The sequence below is a fragment of the Apis florea genome, unplaced genomic scaffold (genome assembly GCF_048593485.1).
Source record: "Apis florea isolate Af1SG1 unplaced genomic scaffold, ASM4859348v1 contig_3496_pilon, whole genome shotgun sequence".
Lineage (NCBI taxonomy): Eukaryota > Metazoa > Arthropoda > Insecta > Hymenoptera > Apidae > Apis > Apis florea.
This window is the reverse complement of record NW_028256773.1, coordinates 7767347-7786981: the sequence shown is the minus strand read 5'-3', so window position 1 is coordinate 7786981 and position 19635 is coordinate 7767347. Positions and strand designations below refer to the sequence as shown.

Here is a 19635-nt window from a genome sequence, read left to right as displayed (position 1 = left end):
TACAATAGTTATAAAATTAAATGATAGATCTATGTTATTTCTTGTCTGTAATATTATCTTTCTCATTACATAATGTGATTACTGACCTTTCTCTTCATTTGATTTTATTATAATATGATATTACTGATGTTATATTACAAAAATATTTCATTTTAGATTTAATTATAAATGGAGTAAACAATTTTTTTGATTAATTGTTTATAATAATATATTTTATATATTTTTAAAATTATATATTTTTTTTAAAAAATTAATATATTTTAATTTAAAAATAAAAAACATTGTAATAAATATTTAAATGTGTGTAAAAATTTATTTATGTTAAAAGATTATAATAACAAATATTAAAATTTTAATATATTTGCTAAGAATACATTGTGGAAAAATTATCAAAAAATAAAAAATTTTCATTATAATGTATAATTTATAAATATTATTTAATGTTACATTTATCTTAAAAAATGTATGTAAAATCTAATTTTTTTTATTTAATTTTTAATTGAAAAATTTTAATTATTAATTATAAATATAAATAGACCTTGGTCTCAATATTATATGTATTATAACTAATAAATTTTTATGTGCATATCTTGTAAGTATTCAAAATTTTTATATTTGAATATATATTAATGATAATAAAATATATATAGTTAGAAATTTTTAAATCAATATATATACATAAAAAAGATATATGTGTATTTGTGCTTTAATGGATATACTAAGATTATATACGAAGATTTTTTAATTAAAAAATTAGAAAATTCTTACATTATAAATTGATAATAAACATTTTAATGTTTCATTTGACAGCCTTCAAGACTCAATGCTCGTGCTAGATTTCTAGCAACAGCTAATCGGAAGATATCAATTTCATTTTGAAATTTCGGATCATCGCCATGCGCTTCTACACATCGTAATAATTCATAACAATCATTGGAAGACAAAATTACATCCTTGGCTTCCAATAATGGAATAGCATCTGATAAAAGTATCGACCAAAAACTGAAACAAATATTCTCAAATATAGCTTTTAATTTAAATTTAAAAATATTTATATTTAAAACCTACTATTTCGGTGTTAAATTTGAAACCAAAAGAGACACTAATAAACTTGCTGCTTCTTTAAATTCTCCAATACCATACATTTGATGAAATTCACAATATTTTCCTAATTATAAAAAATAATAAAAATTATAATAGACATTCTTAAAAGTTGCTTATAATTTTAATATTTTAAAATTGATTTACCTAAAAATGTTAGCCTATCACTAGCCATCATACAAAAACCTAAATTTTCTAATAGATCACGACAATCCAATTTTCCATATTCTACATAACGTTTTAAAAACTGATCTGCAATATATGTTATAAAAATACTATCTTGAGCTTTTAAAGCCCATGCAAGTGCATTTCCTAATCTTCCTTGTTTCATAGATTTTAGTCCTTGAATTTTACAAATACTAGTGACTAAAAAAAAAATATATATATTTTTTAAATAACCAATATATATATATTTTATATTAGATTAAATAATACTTTTAAAAATAATACTAACCTATATGATTCATTTTATTATCTCGTGCTATGTCTAGAATCTTATTTACTCTTGCTTCTGACCCCATTGGTAATGATTGTAACAATATCTCTAATCTAGCCAAGCCTTGAATAGGACAATGTATCAAATAACTTGCACCACATTGCCATAAAGAATGATGTCCCATTAATGTGTTACCATATTCCAATATAAGAGATTCATGAAGTTGATTACTGACTCTTAAAAAATAAAAGTTATTTTATCAAGATTTATTAAATATAATATAAATTATAAAATAACTTACTCTATTTGATCTTCATCTAATATTTTAAGCTTCCCACAGATATACAATAAATCTACCAAATGAGCAGCGAACCATCCATTATCTCCCATATATTGTATTTCTTTAATAACAAGATGTAAGTTACTTTCCATCAAAGCACGTATAGCATTATCAGAAGGTCTATTAGCTTGCCATCTTTTAGAAATATTATTAGCATGATGAGAAAGCTCAGGTTGTTTACAACATGGAGAAGTATAAAATAATTTTGCTGCCAACAATTCGTACCAAGCATCTGTATATTGTGAAAATTGCCACAGTATATCTTGTTCTCCTGCAATTAACTATATTAAATGTTTTTAATAATTTTATTAAATTTATTATTTTATTTTTTTTAAATTTATTATTTTATTATATTTATAAATATTATAAGAGTATAAATATATCTGAAAATAACTATTGAGAATTTTATTCATAAATATATATGCATTTTAATATTATATATTATAATATATTATATGTATAAATACCTTCATAACCATTTCTAAATTAGTATCAATAACAAAAGCTTTACTATTTAAATTTGAACATAAATCTAATTGCCAATGTTTCCAACATAAAGTAAATTCATTTATAGAGTAACCACCATATACATTATACACAGGCATAGTTTTAAGAGCATTTTCTGCCATTACAAAAGCAGGATGATCTGCTTTACTATGTAATGCTAATAAAGCTCTTACTAAATCTAATTTTCCATGTAATGCACAACCTATTACAACTTCCCAATAATTTGGATATTCCAAATCAGCACCAATAGTTTTTTGAGCTAATATTTTAACTGCTATAAGTTCTCTAGATGGAAAATGAAATCTAATCCATTCTAACAATTGTGGTAAAACTACATCACCTAAATTCAAAATATTATATATTAGAATTTTTTGATATAAATATGTTACACATTTTTTATTTTTAATATAATTTACCTGGTATGACATCTACGTAAAGAATTTCAACTAAGTGCCATACACATTCTATTTGATAAAAAATGGTCAAGAAATTTTCTAGTGATTCTCTCTTTTCAGAAAGACATTTTCCACATATATCTTGCAAACTCTCTATACATGCTCTCAAAATAGATCTGTATTGTTTACTGTGTTTCAAAAGTTCAAGTCTAATATCCCCAGAAAAAGATTTAAGTTTTTTAATGGATAAAAAGACACCATTACTTTCATTTACTAGTTTACGTAATTGTGGTGAAAATAAAATTACTTCTGGTTTTAACATATGTACTGTTGAGTCATATTTCTTTGAACTTTTTTCTTTTGTAATTTTAGTAGTATATATACTGATTCTACTACTATTTATCCATCTTCCAGCAATAAGATGATCTTTAGAAACATTTGGAATATCCTAGAAATAAAAAATATTTTTTTAAATATATTTTTAAAAATATAATATAAATTATTGTATTTATTTATTATTTAATTAAGAAACTGTATCGGATATAATGATATAGTTTAATTTAAATATATTTGTATAATAATCAAAATATAAAATAGAATTATAAAAATATTATCATGTCTCTTTTTTATAAAAAATATTGTTTGCAATTTATGACATGATTTTATTTTTGAAAATAATAAAAATTAAATAATATTAAAGAGAATATAGGTTAAGTATAAATTAACATAACACTATGTTTTATTGCTTACTACAGTTGGAGGATTATCGATTTCGTCCATATTTGATAATATAGAAAATTTATTTCAAATATATTTTATTATATAATAATATGCACATCAATTTTTACATTCCCAGTTAACTTTATATATTCTAATAGATTAAATACACAGTATTATCGATAACTATATTTGATTATGAAGCAATCGATATATCGCAATTCTATCGATATCATATCGATACTCGAAAGATACTATTAATAATATCGAAATGTTTTATCGAAACATACATACTCTAATGCCGTTATTAAAAAAATTTCAATTTACTTCAGAAATATAATATAAAGTTTCTAATTTATAATAATTCAATCTTTATTTATTTTATCTAGTAATTAATAATTATAGTTTTTGTTATTCATATTTTTCTTTTTTCAAATAAGAATAAATTAGATTTTATATGAAGCTATCGTATTATTAAAATCCTTCATTCAATTAATTTTGTAAAAAATCAATATCTTTCCTGTTATTATTTCAAATATATAAATTTAATTTGATATATCATCGAATCATTGTACTTAAATAAATTATATATCACATCAAATATATCAATATCAAATATATCAAATTAATCTAATATTCATTATTCAAATATCAAATGCAAATGAACATTTATATCTAATAGACCGTATTACATATTATTCATAATCATAAATTCTATTTACAAATTAGCAATTTTGTCAAAATGCAATTTTTAGGATAATACGATTGTAATACTATTAATATCATATTCTTGTTATGGATTTCTTGAGAATTTCTAAAAGTATCCCATAACATTTTTCTTTTTCTTTGCGTCAATGTGTAATCATAACAAAGCACAAGTCTGCCCTACTCATGCGAAACGTTTTGCAGGTCGAGTTTACCATTGGTGGCCGAACATAGCCGAGAAAACACGACCCTTAACACGACTATGGGGACCAGATTCCATACGAACAGTCTGAGCTTGCGCGGTGCTTTCGAAAGGTGTATCCTGGCTCGATCATCGAAGCCGCGGTTGGGCTTTTACTCGTCAACGAGCTTTCATACTGGAGTGTGCGCGTCTCTAGTAGCGAAAAAGAAAAAGAAGGAAGAAAGAGAGAAGTGGGTCTCGTTCGCGTCCGGCCGGGTCGCCACGTACCATTTCTACAAGTAGCAGAGACGCCGCATCGAAAAATCATAAATATAGAATCTCGCACGCGAAAATGTAACGATCTCAATAGTGAGGCCAGTTGTCTGGAAAATTGGCTTAAACAGAAGAGGAGAAAGAGGTGATATCTTTTTTCCTGTGTCACACGGCTTGTGAGTGAAGCATTTTGCAGAAGGGATCCATGGCGTGAAACATCGGCACCGTTCGTTCGTTGAATTATTTCTCCACAAAAGCTGAAGCTTGAGAAAAATCAGGTATGTGGTCATATAAATATAGTTTTCTCATATTTTTATTTGTTTGTTGAGTAACTATCAGAAGAATTTACGATTTAATCGCTTCGCTATTTACCTTGCTATACCGGCTTTTTTAAATCTTTTTGCTTGTTCGCGAATATATAGATAAACGAACGTTAAAAATCATTCATTAAATCATATATATACAAAATTTTGTCAAAATTGACAATATGAATTTTGTCGAATTGAATTTTTGGAAATAATGGATAAAGAAACTAATATTAAAATACTAAACAATTATAAATAGAAGATACGGTCTTGTGAATTTTTAAAAATTATGTTAGCGTTTTACGTAAAATTTATCATAGTGTGTTGTCGATTATATATGGCGCAGTATGTATGTCCCTTTCTTTTCATCTTTCGTTGAGTATCTGAAACACAAATTTAATTACGAATTTTTAATATTTTTAACTTATTGATTGTAAATATCATGATCATATCATGATTTCAATGATCAGATACATATCTTCTTATTTTATCACATTTTTATTTAATCTTTTTTTTGATATTAATAAGAATTTTATTTAATCAATAGGAAATGTATATATTTGTTTGAAGTGAATCTATATAAGATTATATATATATATATATTTTATAATATATATATTTTCCGTATTTTCCTTATTCAAAAATATTCTTTCCATTTTACGTTCTGTTTTTACTAGTTGATTATATTATATTATAGGTCAAATTTGTTTGCCAGCTTGCGTTTGTATAGAAAAGCATTGGTATGTGTAGTATATGGATTTTCGCAACAGGTTATGTTTGTAGAGTTCGAATACGCAAGAAAGAGTATGCAAAAACAGTGTATAAACCGCAGACAGAGAATATCCGTCAATACGCTTCGTAGAATGGAACTAATTAAATGAAATAGGTTTATGTGTTATCATTGTAGAGATTGAAAATTAGGCAGAAATCATTGCTATCTTGATTGTAAATATTTTTAGATCGTAATAGTTAATTCATAAAATATTAATTTATGTAAAAATAGTAAAATATTTTTTAAATTTTCTATATTTTTTTTTATTTTTACGATCCAATTAAATTACTAAAAAGTTAAATTATATATTTACAATGATTAAAATTAATTTAATTATTAAAAATTCAATTTTTCTTATAAAAACTAATCTAACATAAGATTATACTTTATCAAAAATATATTTATATATAATTATGAAAAGAAAAGAAAGTATTTTATAGGCTATTTGGTTATTATTAACAATAACATATTCTTATTTTTTTGCTGTTTAATGTAAATAAATCTCAATCGTATTCTGACGCAACGAGAAGATGAAATTGCTCTTCATCAAGCAGTCTTCCCTTTATTCCCTTTCTTCAGATTAAAGCAAAGGGCAGGTTAAAGATCTCTGTAATAAATACGTGAATATAAACACTATAATGTATTTAAGTACTTCGGTCGATGACTGATCATGGCGAATGAAAATGATATTTTATATTTTTTTCTTTGTTTCGTCGAACGATTGATAACTTCTTTTTTGAATGTAATATGAGTTTTTAATTGGATTTAGATAGTTGCAATAAAAATAATCTTCCAATTTTACGGCCAATTATAATTTATTAAACTTTAAATGATTGATTTATTATTTTATAAATTTTTTAATTTTATTTTATCTTATCCATCTAAATATATTTTTAGATTCCACTCTTCAAAGTAGTAAATACAAAATGACAAATTTCGTATAAATTGAAATTTAACTAAATAAAATATAATTGAAATATTATTTCTTATAATTTCCATTTTATTCGCAAATTCATTCGAAGGGATAAAAACATTTGCATATATTGTAGTATCGTTCAAGCTAAATTTTGATTTAAATTTTTTTGGGTCGCTGAATTCGAAAATAATAATCATTTTATTTTTAAAATATCTTGAATGCTTTCAACATAAGCCGATGAAAAATTTGTAAAACAATTTAAAAAATAAAATAACTTTTAATTGAATTAGCAATGGTTAAATTAAATTACAAACATTATAAACTAACGAATTATTCAGACGCATTTAAACATTACGACGAAGGATTTACATCAACCGTAATAATATTATTCTCGAGATTTATTTCGAAAATTATTTTTTATTTATTTAAAAATCATTCATTTCCGTGAAAAATGTCCATGATTTTCGGTTTCAATGATCCAAAAAAATCCCGAAATGATAAATTTGAAGTAAAAATTTCGGCTGAGCGGATACTAAACATTTATTTCTATTTATTCTATCTCGAGAAAATAAAATTTACGATCGCTCGTGTAAATGAAATGCTTATTGTCGAAACGAAAAATATGGAAGGTTCAGCGCACATTATTTCGCATTATTCTTTCGATCGAGTGTTTCTCCTTCTCGGTACTTTTAGCCGTGACACGAACCACTTTTGGTCTACCGTTTCATGTATTCTTTGTCAATTGTGGATTGGTATACGCTTCTGTGAGATGTATCGACGGGATGGAACGCGATGAATCCAGCAATAAAAACGAGCGGGAAAATGTCTCGAATATAGTCGAGTTTACCGATTGCTTTAAAGCATCTTTCTCCTAGAATACATTTTACTTCGAATGCAAAGATTTTTTGCAATCTTTTGAATAAATAGTTTATCGAATATTAAAAAAATATACAAATAGTTATCGACCGTTTTAACTACTTTCCCGCTAGAATACACTATATGTAAAGATTTTGCATCTCTTTGAATAAATCGAGTAAAAAATTCGAATAAACATTTCGACGTTGAATAAATGATATCGAATATTAAAAAAATATCGACTGTTTTTAAGCATCTCTAGAGCACACTTTGCAAATTTTGCATCCTTCTATACGTTTCGAGTAATCGAGTATCGAATATCAAAAAAAAAAAAAAAATATACCGCGCATAATAGAAATCGTGTTTCGAAATTGGAGAACATACGTTGAATGTTGGCGTGGTAAAAATTGGCATCGATATAAAAAAAAAAACGAAATTGAAATGGAATAGAACCGATGAATCGCTTTGAAAATTTTTTCCCCTCGTATACATTGCGACGAATATAAAGGAGTTTTATAGATTTGGAATGGATATTTCATCCTGGAACAAACAATTGTGCGACGAATGAAGCATCGCGTGTTAAAAAGACATTGAAGGGAATGTTGAAATACGTAATTTCATAAATAATTTCGTAAAAATAAAACAAGATCGAGAAATGGGGAGCTTTAAATCGTTTGGTTAATGCGGAATTCTATTTGCTCGCACATCTGCAGTAGTTTCAAAGTTTACACGTGATTTTTTTCCAATCTTTCAAAAATTACGAATAATTACGAACCGTGTGTATCGATAACGTTTATTCTTTATTACATAAAAGTAAAACGTGTCGACCAATTTTGTTTTGCGTGAAAATTCGTCGAGATGAAAACCAATTATCGTGCTTTCACAAACGCATACAAATCACGAATTTTCGGCGCGTATTACGCGTATTTCAAGATAGCCGATTTCAAACTCACGCTCATCTGTCGTTGATAGAGAAGCGCGATCGATTTTGAAGGAGCGGAACGATTGCTGCCAATCCAAAAGGTTATTCGCATGACCCACATTCACCTCTCTCTCTCTCTCTCTCTCTCTCTCTCTCTCTCTCTCTCTCTCTCAGCGCTATACGAATTTTCATACAGATGGAGAATTACGTGAATCCCGGGAACACGCATGATTACGAGCGAGCTATCCGTATATTAAAAGGATGGGTGATCTGTATCATATGTTCAATCGTTGTAATTAAAGTGGTGCGTTGAAAGAGTCGAAAAAGGACATCCATTAAATTAATTTGAATTTTAAAATAGGAAAATATTTTATAATTGTAATGTGGAATTGAAAAATATTATGAAACGTACACTCGATATTCATCGTCAAAAATTTCTTGTTGCACGATTCATCTTCCGACAAAAATTAAATTTTTCAACTTAAATCTTTTTTTTTTTTTTTTTTTTTTAGGCTCGAAGAATCGGTTATTCCTTTTTCAATTAATTTTGATAGAAAAATAAAAATTAATCGATTCCATAATTGTCTTTGAAATTAATAATGAATACATTAGAGATTCCATTATTTTTCATTAAAAAAAAAAAAAAAAAAAAAAGTTTCGTCCAATAAAACCTGCTCGATATATTTTTTTGCATCTGTCTTGTGAAGCAAAACGAAAGAAAAGTTTAGAGCGTGTCAGACTTATTTATGTTGTCGCATATGTGCGATTCTGAATGATTTTAGTATATCATTTTCGAGATTGTTTGTGCAATTCTCTATCTCCAAGACGATGTAACAAGATATACGAGTTAATAAAAAAATCAGAGACAGTATATTTATCGTTGATTCGAAAAATACCGATCTCTTCCCCAATTTCTATTTTTATTGGAATAGAATTCTCCTTCGCGAAATTCAACTTGTGAATCATCCATAAATAAACAAGCACACTATGTAATTTCACGTTAAAAGCAATAGCTTGTTCGAGCTTCCTTTCCCGTCAAAAATGAGATTTTTATTTTTTTATTCGTTTCTTCTTCTGCATTATTTTCGTATTTTGTACGATTTAATTTGCTATCAAAAATCAAAATTGAGAATTCCAATTTTAATTTTTCTAGTATACGATAATAATTTGAATATTGTATTGCATTAATTAAGAACGATTTATTAAAAATGATGCATATAATTCTTTCTAATTAAATTAATTAAATAGGGATTAAAGTTATAATTCATGAATTATTTCTCAACCAGAAATAACGAACTAATGAATAAACGAGTTGTGGATGTATCGATTTTCTTTGAAAACTTCAATTTTATGAAAGTTTTCCCCAAAGATTCAGAAATTGAAAATTTTTAGCCTTTTATTCCTTTAGATTAAATTATGCAGAAAAAGAAAAGATTCGAAGGTTTTAGACTTAGACACTATGGATAAAATCGATTGAATTAAATATAGATCAAAAGATCTGACAGTTATCTGAATTGTAAAAATTTTTTACCACAAGATCAATATTTCCATAAAATAATATTATTGATATCGCAAAAAAAAAAAAAGATACATTGAAAGTACATTTATACACATATACGACAACTTTAAACTTTTTTTTAATATAAAAATAGCAAAGATATTTTCAAAAATTTCTCAAATTACATGATATTTTCTCAAAACGATGTTATCCATATCGCAAAAAGAAAAAAAAATACTAAGAATATTAATATTCATGTGTACAAATTTTTACTTTACTTTGAGTACTTAAAAGTATACAAAGGGTCTACGTAATTTTCTCAAAATGATATTATCCATATCTAAAAACGTATTAATATTCACATAAATTGCAAGTTCGAATTTTTCTTTGCTGCTCACTGATGCACGAAGTAAAAGATATTGCACAAAGAGTATGGAAGAACGTCGTATATCGAAGACGATTAATGCAAATCGAAAGGTATGCATCTGTCTTTCAAGAGGTAGTACAATGACGGGCAAAAAGGATTGGCGGCTCGCCAGTCTGAAAATAACGAAAAATAAGCGGCGATCAGGATTTGCATAATAGCAAAAAGAGGGGGGGAATCTTGTTCGCGGACGGAAGTTCGTGCGACCAACCTCTAAGGAATTACGAAATATGGTGCCAAGTAAACGTGGATGCCTCGTGATTTTGATGAAAAATACCGTGTAACTCTATACGAAAATGTAAACCAGTTGGATCAGTTATATATTGATACGTTAATTGTAAATGGAATTATATTTGTTCTCTACATTTGTCAACTTCAATATTTGTCACATTTTTTTAAAAAAAAAAAATCGATATTCGTTCGAAAATTCAATATTCGTAATCAAAAGTTTCTTTTTGCATGAATCACAAAACTTTTCAACAAAAGTTAGATTTCTGTTTAGAATTTTATTTATTTGAGACTGAGAATCGATTTTTTTTTTCATTAATTCTTATTGAAAAAATTGATATTCTTTCGTCCTTCAGAAATGGATTATAGTTTTTTAACGAATATAGTGATAGAAGATTCAAAATTAAAAAAAACAATTAAACTCATTATAATTTTGCTTTCAATTAATGACAAATTAAGCTTGAAAATATGTTTTTTTTTTTTTATTTTTCGTATAAAGTCATCGGTTTCAATATCGAATGCTTAAGACTCGAATCTTTTTAAAAATGTCGATATTGTGTGCGTTAGAAAGAAAACACCGATGTGGAACGCCAGACGTTTGTTATCCTCATGCTAAAAGCGAATTTTGTTGTTTTACCGCACGTGAGAGATCACTCTGCGCGATTTCGACTCGTTTTTACGAGCGACTCGTGTTTTACAGCCGACGCGGCGTTATGTTGCCAAGAATTGAAGCCGGGTCGAGGATATCGCGCAAACGTTCACCGATCTGGAACCACGTGGAGGATAATAAAAACAACGTTTCAACAGTAACAGGAAATGAAGATTTTATGGATATATTTTTACCAACTTTAAAGGAAAAAGAAAAAAATTTTTGATAAAAATCTTCGATTTAATGTTAAAGAAGAAATAATTTTATGTAAAAATATCATATATTTTTATATGAGTAATAGTTGTTAAGTTTATATGTTTTTATTTTAATTTTTGGCAAATTTTTCAAATTTGCATTTGCTCCAGATTCTAGACACGACTTATTTTTATTTATTCGAAGAAATATTTTAAAAATTTACTTTTAACTCTTATTCAAGTTCATACTTATTTCATCACTGTTTGATTTATTCCACGAATTAGATAAAATTTAAAATAGAATATATTCTTTATTATTTCTTATAGATTAATTGACACTACGAATCCATTATTTTAGTATGTTAAATTCAAAATTTTAATCTCCTTGCATGACAGAGATTTCTATATTATTTTTCCTGTTGACCTGTCAAATTTATCAATTTATCTCTTTCAATGTTAATAACTGAATCTGAAATAAAATTTCGCGAATGTTAAATGCGATTAAAAAATTTTAAACGCGAAGCTTGAAATATCAAAGGGAACCAGTGGATTTTCATTTTTCTTTTCTCTTGAATTTTCTTCAACCCAATAATCAACAAAATTGGACAACAAAATGATCATAAGGAAAATCCAAGAAACTCTATACTCTATATCATCATCAGTTCACAATAGGAAATGCATTCTCGAGGAGAAGAAAGAATTCATAATATACTCGAGAAAACGCCTCATCTATCGCCAATAAAACTGAAAACACTTCAATAGACATTTTACGTCATTGTCGTTCACTTTTAATTATCGCGATCGTCTTGCACGATCCAGAAGAGAGGCGATTATTATCAATAGCCACTCGAGCTTATCTATCTTTCAACGATCGCTTCCAAGAGCGGAAGCAACAGTTTTCAACTGGCTTTGTCTTCGTCTGGCCTCTTGGATACGCGTGACAATGGCTCGGAAACTTTCTTCCTTCTCCCTGTCTCTCTGGCTTTGGCTCATCCTCACGGATGGTCGTTCGATAGTTCACTCGAGTTGGATAGATGGCTTGGCGCGTGGCTTGTTGCACCTAATTTTCTCGACGTATATCGGCGGATATCGAAGCCACGATGGCCGAATATGAGAAGGGTCGAGGGTTGTTCAACCTACGAGGCACGATAACACTTGGTGGTGGCGACTTTGTTCATACTTGTGGCATGTAAGTAGACGTTTCATTCTTCTTTTTTTAACTCTGTTATACAGGATATCGATATATTCGCGATTATTTAGAAATCAAAGCAAATGTAAAAGTTACAATTATAAATATTACGCATAAATAGACATCTCACTTATTTTATTTTTTATTCCTTTTGTATTTATACAAGGTGTTAATAGTTAGAAACATCTTTCTAGGAATTAAAACAAATACAAAAATTACATTTGGCTGACTTTATTCATTTTTTTTTTTGTATTTATCTCCACGTACATAAGGTTTCCACTTGTTTTCTTTTTTAATCCTGCGTGTAAAACGTTAATACAAGATAATTCTAACGTGGAGTGGAAGCAAAGAAAAATCTTTTAACAATTTAAAAATCTGATATGATCGATGTATTTTAAACATTGAGCATAAATTATCGACAAATAAGTGATTCTCAACCATCGCGATTTTTTATTTATAAAATAAAATGATTTTCAACCTAATAAATGCTTATCTTATTCTACGTCAATTTTTCCAGTTATCTCGTTATTTTTCGACCCATTAACCCTGAAAGAATCCTATTGAATCGAAATACAAAAATAATGTGCAAAAATTTTCGTATCTCGAAAAAAAAAAATTGAATTTGTTCCATTGTTCCAAATCTCGGATACAGAATTTTATCGATGAAAATTTCTCGATCCGCGCATAATAACTTCTCTCGAGATATTTTTACCTTGTTCGTGATTTTCTGCGCTTTATTATTTGTTTGTTCAAGGAAAGGAACGATTTGGCGCGCGATCGGCCTCGGCTATGTCGAGTTTTCTTCGCGGTGAAAATAAAATTGCTGCCCCGCATGCAACCGTTTCCTCGCTGTCAAAATACAAAGATAAATTATTCTCCACGTTTCGTCACGTCTTCGTTATTTTCCGATGCTGTTAGATCGGATGTAATTTCGAACTCCCTCTTGTTTGTTTTAACTGACTAGATTAATGGCGATATACTGCATCGTATGTTTCCATTTATTCTTTATTAGTCAGGGGCGGTACATATTATGATATAATACAGTGGTGATCGCTTTATTCGTGACAGGAGCCATGTGCACACCGTCCATCACGAAATATTCCTGATACAAATCGTAAATTCTCTTTCGTCTAATCACCTCTCTAAGATTTTTTTAAAACTCTTATTATTAAAAACAGTCTTTCATTTCATCTTTAAATAATAATTTTTTCACTCTGAGGCGAGGCTCGAATACTCTTGACTCGAAATTTCTAATCTGCATCTGAATATTTACAGGCTATATTATTTGCGTGACACATTTGGATGGTTGGTGATTCTAGAAGTTAAAACAAATACAAAAGTTGGTGTGACAAAAAGTGTTACTAAGAGTGTTAATATCTTTGGAAGGTTGATTTTAGAAATTATAAAACAAAAATTGATGTGTACATTATTCAAAGTTTATTTATTGAGTATGTTGTGTGATGTTTGCACAAGCAAATGGAGATATGAGATGGCGGTATTTGATTATTTTTTATTATTATTTATGCAAGCTTGTTAAATTGTTTATAAGAAATAAGCCTTAATAGACATTTTTATACATTAATTTTTAATTTATTTTGACTCATTCGCAGAATATATTAATTGATATATTCTGTATTTTGTATTCAAATTTGGAATTTATTATCTCAGTCACTCATATGTGAGAACTTGTGAAGAAAATATTAATTTTTCCCAAAAAATATTCAAATAAAATATTCAAACAAAGTAAAAATTTCAATAAAACCATCATATTTCTCTTTCTAAGTACTTCTTAAGTGCTATACGCTTCTTTGCAATAAATAGCTTATTATTCTATATAATATCCTTAGTTCATAATCTTGACTCGAGATGTCGTGTCATTAGCTGCTCAACGAACCAAGTTTCAAGATGGCACGCGGAAATTGCTCAATTTGACCGGTTCTGTCGTCTTTAAACAAATTACAGTGTTTCATAGTCATACATTTTCCTTCGAAAATTACATTTGTCTTAATATTTTTTCGTTTCATATCTATATCTTGTAAGATATCCAATATTTAAATGTCGTTAATTTATCATAACCAACGTAATATTTAACAAAGAATAGAATATTTAATAAATTGGATTGGATTGGATAGTAAAGAATAGACGTAAAGAAGAAGAAACGAAAAATTGAAAAAGTGAAATGTTTATTTCATCTTGAAGGACGGAAGCTTCCTTTTATCTACATGTGTTTTCTATTATGTTGCGCACCATATCGATTTGGTGTAGATTTATATTTAAGGTTAGTGTAACATGATATTTTCTTATAGTATAATATGGATAATTAATATCAATGTTATATTAAATATTTCAACTTTCACTTTATAATAAATTATTTAATAAATTACGCGAATTCCATTCTATTTTAATTACTGAACAATCATTAGAATATCATACATATTTTCAATAATATTACGTTATCGTATTTAATATTATAATAGATTAATCTAACATGGATAATTAATGAAAATATTATATCAGAATATCCACTTGTCAATAATTTACCACACAAATAACATAAATTTCATCCAACAGTTGAGAATCATTTATCATTCTCACTTAACCTTATAAGTAACAATAATAATTAAGTGACGATGAATTAATTGAATTTTGTTTAAATGGCAGCTCATCAATGTAGTTTTTCTGAAGTACATATCCTTTCTCGCAGCAACCACGAATCGAATAGCTTGCCAAGTGAAAAAAAAGCGAGTTCCAGAATTAAACTCGTGTCTTCGAGTGAATTCAATACGACAAAAGGCAGCTTGCTTGTTGAATCGTTTCGACGTTACGCGATCTCTGCTACTCATTTCCGATGAATAGGTTCACTTTCTTGTCATAAAGCCGATTTCACAGTGACTACGATAGGGTAATCCGTAAGTTTGGTTTAATCTTTAATTACATTACGAAGACAACTGTTGCGCAGCAAATAGATCAGCGAAGGCAAATAATATCATTTATTTAAGCGCATTCAGTGCGAATTTACAAACATCGTCGAATCGAACATAGCGGTATCGAGGGAATTGGCGATTTAGTTCCCTAATTTATTTTGCGCAATGAAATGTGATGTATTATTTTTCCTATCGTAGACGTAATTTAATTTAATTTTACGTACAATAAATGTTGAACCGTTTTGAAAATAAGTTTTATTCGAAATAATGAAACGAAAATATAAATTTCCTTTAAAATTCATTTTTTTTTTTTTTAAGTTATAAAATTTTCTTTTAAATAACTTTCACGATTAATTACGTTTCGAAATGTTAGATATTTTAAGAAGGGCAGATAAATTAGCAAAGTACATACAAAAATGCACAGCTCGGCCGAAGAGAAGGAAGTGAAAGAGTGATGCGCGTATAAAAGAAAATTCGTTGCTTCTTTCTTAATTTTTCCAGGTCGAGAATCTACTCGAATGGGTTGAATTAATTCGGATTTTACATTCGGAAAGCAGCCGTACCGATTTCAACTTTTGACTATCTCCACTCTCTCTCTTTTAATTCGTTAAGCTTGGAAAGGTATGTTCACCAAACGATCGATGATGAAACGTGATGATTGAAAATGATTTTCCAATTACAAAAACAAAAAATTTTTAACGTGATAATTATTAATATATTCATGTATTGTTTATTTTTTTACAACAATTTTTCATGAATTTATTTTTTCATATTCTTTATCGATTTATCGAAACTTTCGTTTCTTTGGAAAATCATTCAATCATTTCGCCGAGATGACTTGACTATTTCACATTTAATCGAATTAGATACTTTTTCCTAATATTTGAATAATTAAAACGATAAATAATTAATTCAATTACGCGCACAAGACGAATCAATTATTGCGTTATTAGTGTTATATCATTTCACAGTAAATACGAACACTTCACCACGCGATTAATCAATTATTCTTACATTTGTATCTTCGTACTTTATCCATTTGTATTTCTGATTAATCCGCGTGCAACATTTCGAGAGTCCCTGTTTGGACTGACGATTATCGTACGAATTGGAACCACGAAAATCAACATTTGTTCACTTTAATCGCCTTTATTAGCATAATAATTAATTCACGGTTGTAATAGCGTTGTTTCAACGTTTCTTCCAACGTTCGAACAATCGTGAAATTCTTCTCGGCCAAAATCGTGTGAATTGGTATTTTTCCGACACGTTTGTTGAACGAAATAAAATTCCAGATATTATTCTAAATATCAAATGTTTATCACTCCTTTTATGAGATATATTTTATTTTTTAAAAAAAATAATATATGAAGCATTTACTCGACGATAGCATTATCGAGCTGCTGGTTTCAGAACATGTTTCAGCGGTTTCTCGACTCGGTTGCTCGTTTTTTGGATAATATTTGCTCAGCATCCGTAAAAGAGGTGCAAAGTGGAAATTTGCTTGGATAAACATTGATAACATGGCCAGCTCGTAGCAAATTTTTTCAAGATGAAGAATTAAATCGGTTGGGTCGGTTTATTTTTTTTTATATCAATTTTACAAAACTAAAAAATTTTTCTTGCAAATTTATTATTATATATTGTTTTCATTCAGACTTATTCTTTATCGATAGTATCTTCTTTCAATATTCTTTGATGATCATTAATGAGTATAATAAAAATTATATAATTAAACTCCTTTCATTCAGAAATGTCAATTGAATCGATCTTTATATTTTATGTATTTAATAATATCGAATTTTTTAAAAGAAGAGTTTCATCATTATTATATTCGTTCATTTTCATATTTAATCATACGTATATTGCTTAGATATTTAAGATTATTCAGAGTTACGAGCTAAGAATTCTCATATATAAATTTCACAAAGCACACGATAATTTCCTCCCACACGAATGTATGTAGTTTTGAGATATTATAGACATTAAGATATTATATGGAGTTGTGTCATCTGCATTTTTTTTTTTATTAAACTTCTAGCACATTCCAATTCTGTCTTCATTCTGCTGTTATTAACGGTAGGAATGGAACGCTCGAAACTCGGGAAGTTTCGAGTTCCTAACCTAACCTCGAAACTTCTTGCTGTTTTTGCGATTCGGAACAATTACTGATATTGAGTTTGCGTTTAAAACTTTGGTATCAATTGACACAATTTATGATAATTTGTTTAAGGGAAAATTTTGATTTTAGATCAAAATTTCCCTCGAATAAGATTCTTTTTGAAATTACCGTCTGAAGATAAGGAAGATAGGATGATTACACAATTCAATTTTAATTAAACACGCGTTTGAATAATTTAAAATGTGCAATTTTCTATTTTTATTTTGTTAGCAAAAGACAATTTAATAAAAATTATAAAATTCATTAATATATGAGATTCTATATACTAAACAAATGTGGCTACGATAATTCAAGCAAGAGAATCAATGCGAGTGTTGCAAAACGACTCGATCAGGAATTTTTCAATATTCAGTGATCGAATCGAAAACAAACCTGCCTCGTATTTTATCACAACTATTATTATAACATTTTCCAAATGTAAACATTTGCACAATCAAACATCCCAAAACGAATTTGAACAGAATCAACGAGTTTTTCTCATTTTTCTTCCCCTAGTAGAACGCTTGATCGTTTTCGAAAATTTTTGCACGATCTGCGCAATCGACCGCAGAGCAACAATGAAAGGCATTTAATCGTGAAACGCGTGACGATAGGCCATTGTCGAGGCGCGGATCAAATATATGGAATAAATAGAGAGCAATAAAGATGATCGATTCGTGCAGATACTCGCCTTGCCGTTCCCCTATATCTGAATTTTCCGGATGAATAGAGTTCGTCGGCCGGCCATCTTTGTCGCGCAAATCTCATTTCCTCGGCTGTATTTCCACTCTCTTTTTCTCTCTCTCTCTCTCTCTCTCTCTCTCTCTCTCTCCACGATAACGATAATAACAGATATTGTTTAATAACCGTGAAAATTTTCAAGTTTCCGTATTTTTTTAAATCTGATATCTATTATATAATATCGATTATTTTTCATCAATAACGTGATTCGACGTTGAAATATTTTTATCCACATTGCAACAGTGTTCAAAATTATTGTTTCGGAACAATAATTTTAAGCGTGAAAAATAAAAAATTGCTTCGATATAAAATGAATATTTTATATCGATTTTGACCAATCGAAAATTCGGTCCTTTATTTGAAATTTTATTAAGAAAAGAGCTTGTCGGGTCTCTTTATTTTCAACATTTTCGAATTTTAATAGTCTAACATTAATTTACGAGCGGGCATGGTTTTCCAGATCTTGATTTAAGCAAAGACAACCGCAACAACGGCGGCCATTTTACAAGTCATATTTGCCGTTCGAAAGTGCCCTCCAAACCCTCTCTGCGTGCATTTTCACGAAAGGCAAGGATTGGAGGAAAAATCAAGACTCGCAGTCTAGCAATTGAGTTGGATGTAGAAGACAGATAGATTTTAGCGACGATATAGTCGACAAAGAGTTTAAAGTACTACCATTCGTTCACTCATAATATAAACGATTGTACAATTTTTACAGTAGTTCTTCGAACGGTAACATCAGTTTAGTGCAATAAACGTTTGTGCAATATGCAAATTCGTTCACTTTATTACAAATCGTATCACGAAATTTTAGGATGCTCGCGTAAAAATTTGCATTTAAAACCGATGGATCAACTGGAATCACTGGAATTGTTGTCGTACACCGTGTAACAGGATTAATAACGCTGATTTCACGAGTTATTTGAAATTGCAATCCGGTGCTATTGCAGTAAAATATGAATCCTAACGAATCGTGGGATTTAATTAATACACAACTATGATCTTAATTCACGTATCGATTATTAAAATTTAACTCACAATTAAGTTTATCTCGGCTAAATAAATAAATCGTTCTAACGCGATGCGCTCCTATTTAAATTCGAGTCGAGATATTATTAAACCATTCGTTGTGAATTGTTCGTCAATATTTCAAAATTCTTTCGAATTCGTTTCTTTCACACGATATAATATATTCTCAAGAA

General features: G+C 28.4%; 2 protein-coding genes across 4 annotated transcripts in view; one reads left to right on the top strand and one right to left on the bottom strand.

Moving 5' to 3' along the window:
* Nucleotides 1-287: 287 nt before the first annotated feature.
* Nup75 (nuclear pore complex protein Nup75) lies at nt 288-3701 on the bottom strand. Its single transcript, XM_003690755.4, has 8 exons — nt 3530-3701; nt 2801-3227; nt 2345-2724; nt 1839-2158; nt 1556-1773; nt 1249-1467; nt 1069-1168; nt 288-1002 (listed from the first exon to the last, which is right to left on the bottom strand). Exons 1-8 carry the CDS (start codon nt 3557-3559, stop codon nt 792-794), a joined length of 1905 nt encoding a protein of 634 aa, XP_003690803.1. The 5' UTR covers nt 3560-3701; the 3' UTR covers nt 288-791.
* An 815-nt stretch (nt 3702-4516) lies between these two features.
* The window catches only part of LOC105734980 (uncharacterized), a 61976-nt gene continuing 46857 nt past the window's right edge, over nt 4517-19635 (top strand). The window contains exon 1 of one of the 3 annotated variants that reach the window (XM_086913640.1): nt 4517-4933. Coding sequence is in view for 2 of the 3 variants with exons in the window: in XM_086913638.1 (XP_086769764.1) it covers nt 12519-12607 (89 nt within the window). In the remaining variant the exon portion in view is untranslated. Of the gene's footprint in view, nt 4934-12457; nt 12608-14510; nt 14886-19635 lie in introns of those variants that run through there. The other 2 variants (XM_086913638.1, XM_086913639.1) reach the window with 2 other exon arrangements.

Excerpts from the sequence above, each read along its gene's own strand:
- Nup75 (XM_003690755.4), bottom strand. The coding sequence starts at position 3,559 with ATGGACGAAATCGATAATCCTCCAACTGTA. Across the intron at positions 3,228-3,529 it reads TCGATAATCCTCCAACTGTA|GATATTCCAAATGTTTCTAA; the intron begins GTAAGCAATAAA and ends TTTTATTTCTAG. Across the intron at positions 1,468-1,555 it reads TAATAAAATGAATCATATAG|TCACTAGTATTTGTAAAATT; the intron begins GTTAGTATTATT and ends TTTTTTTTTTAG.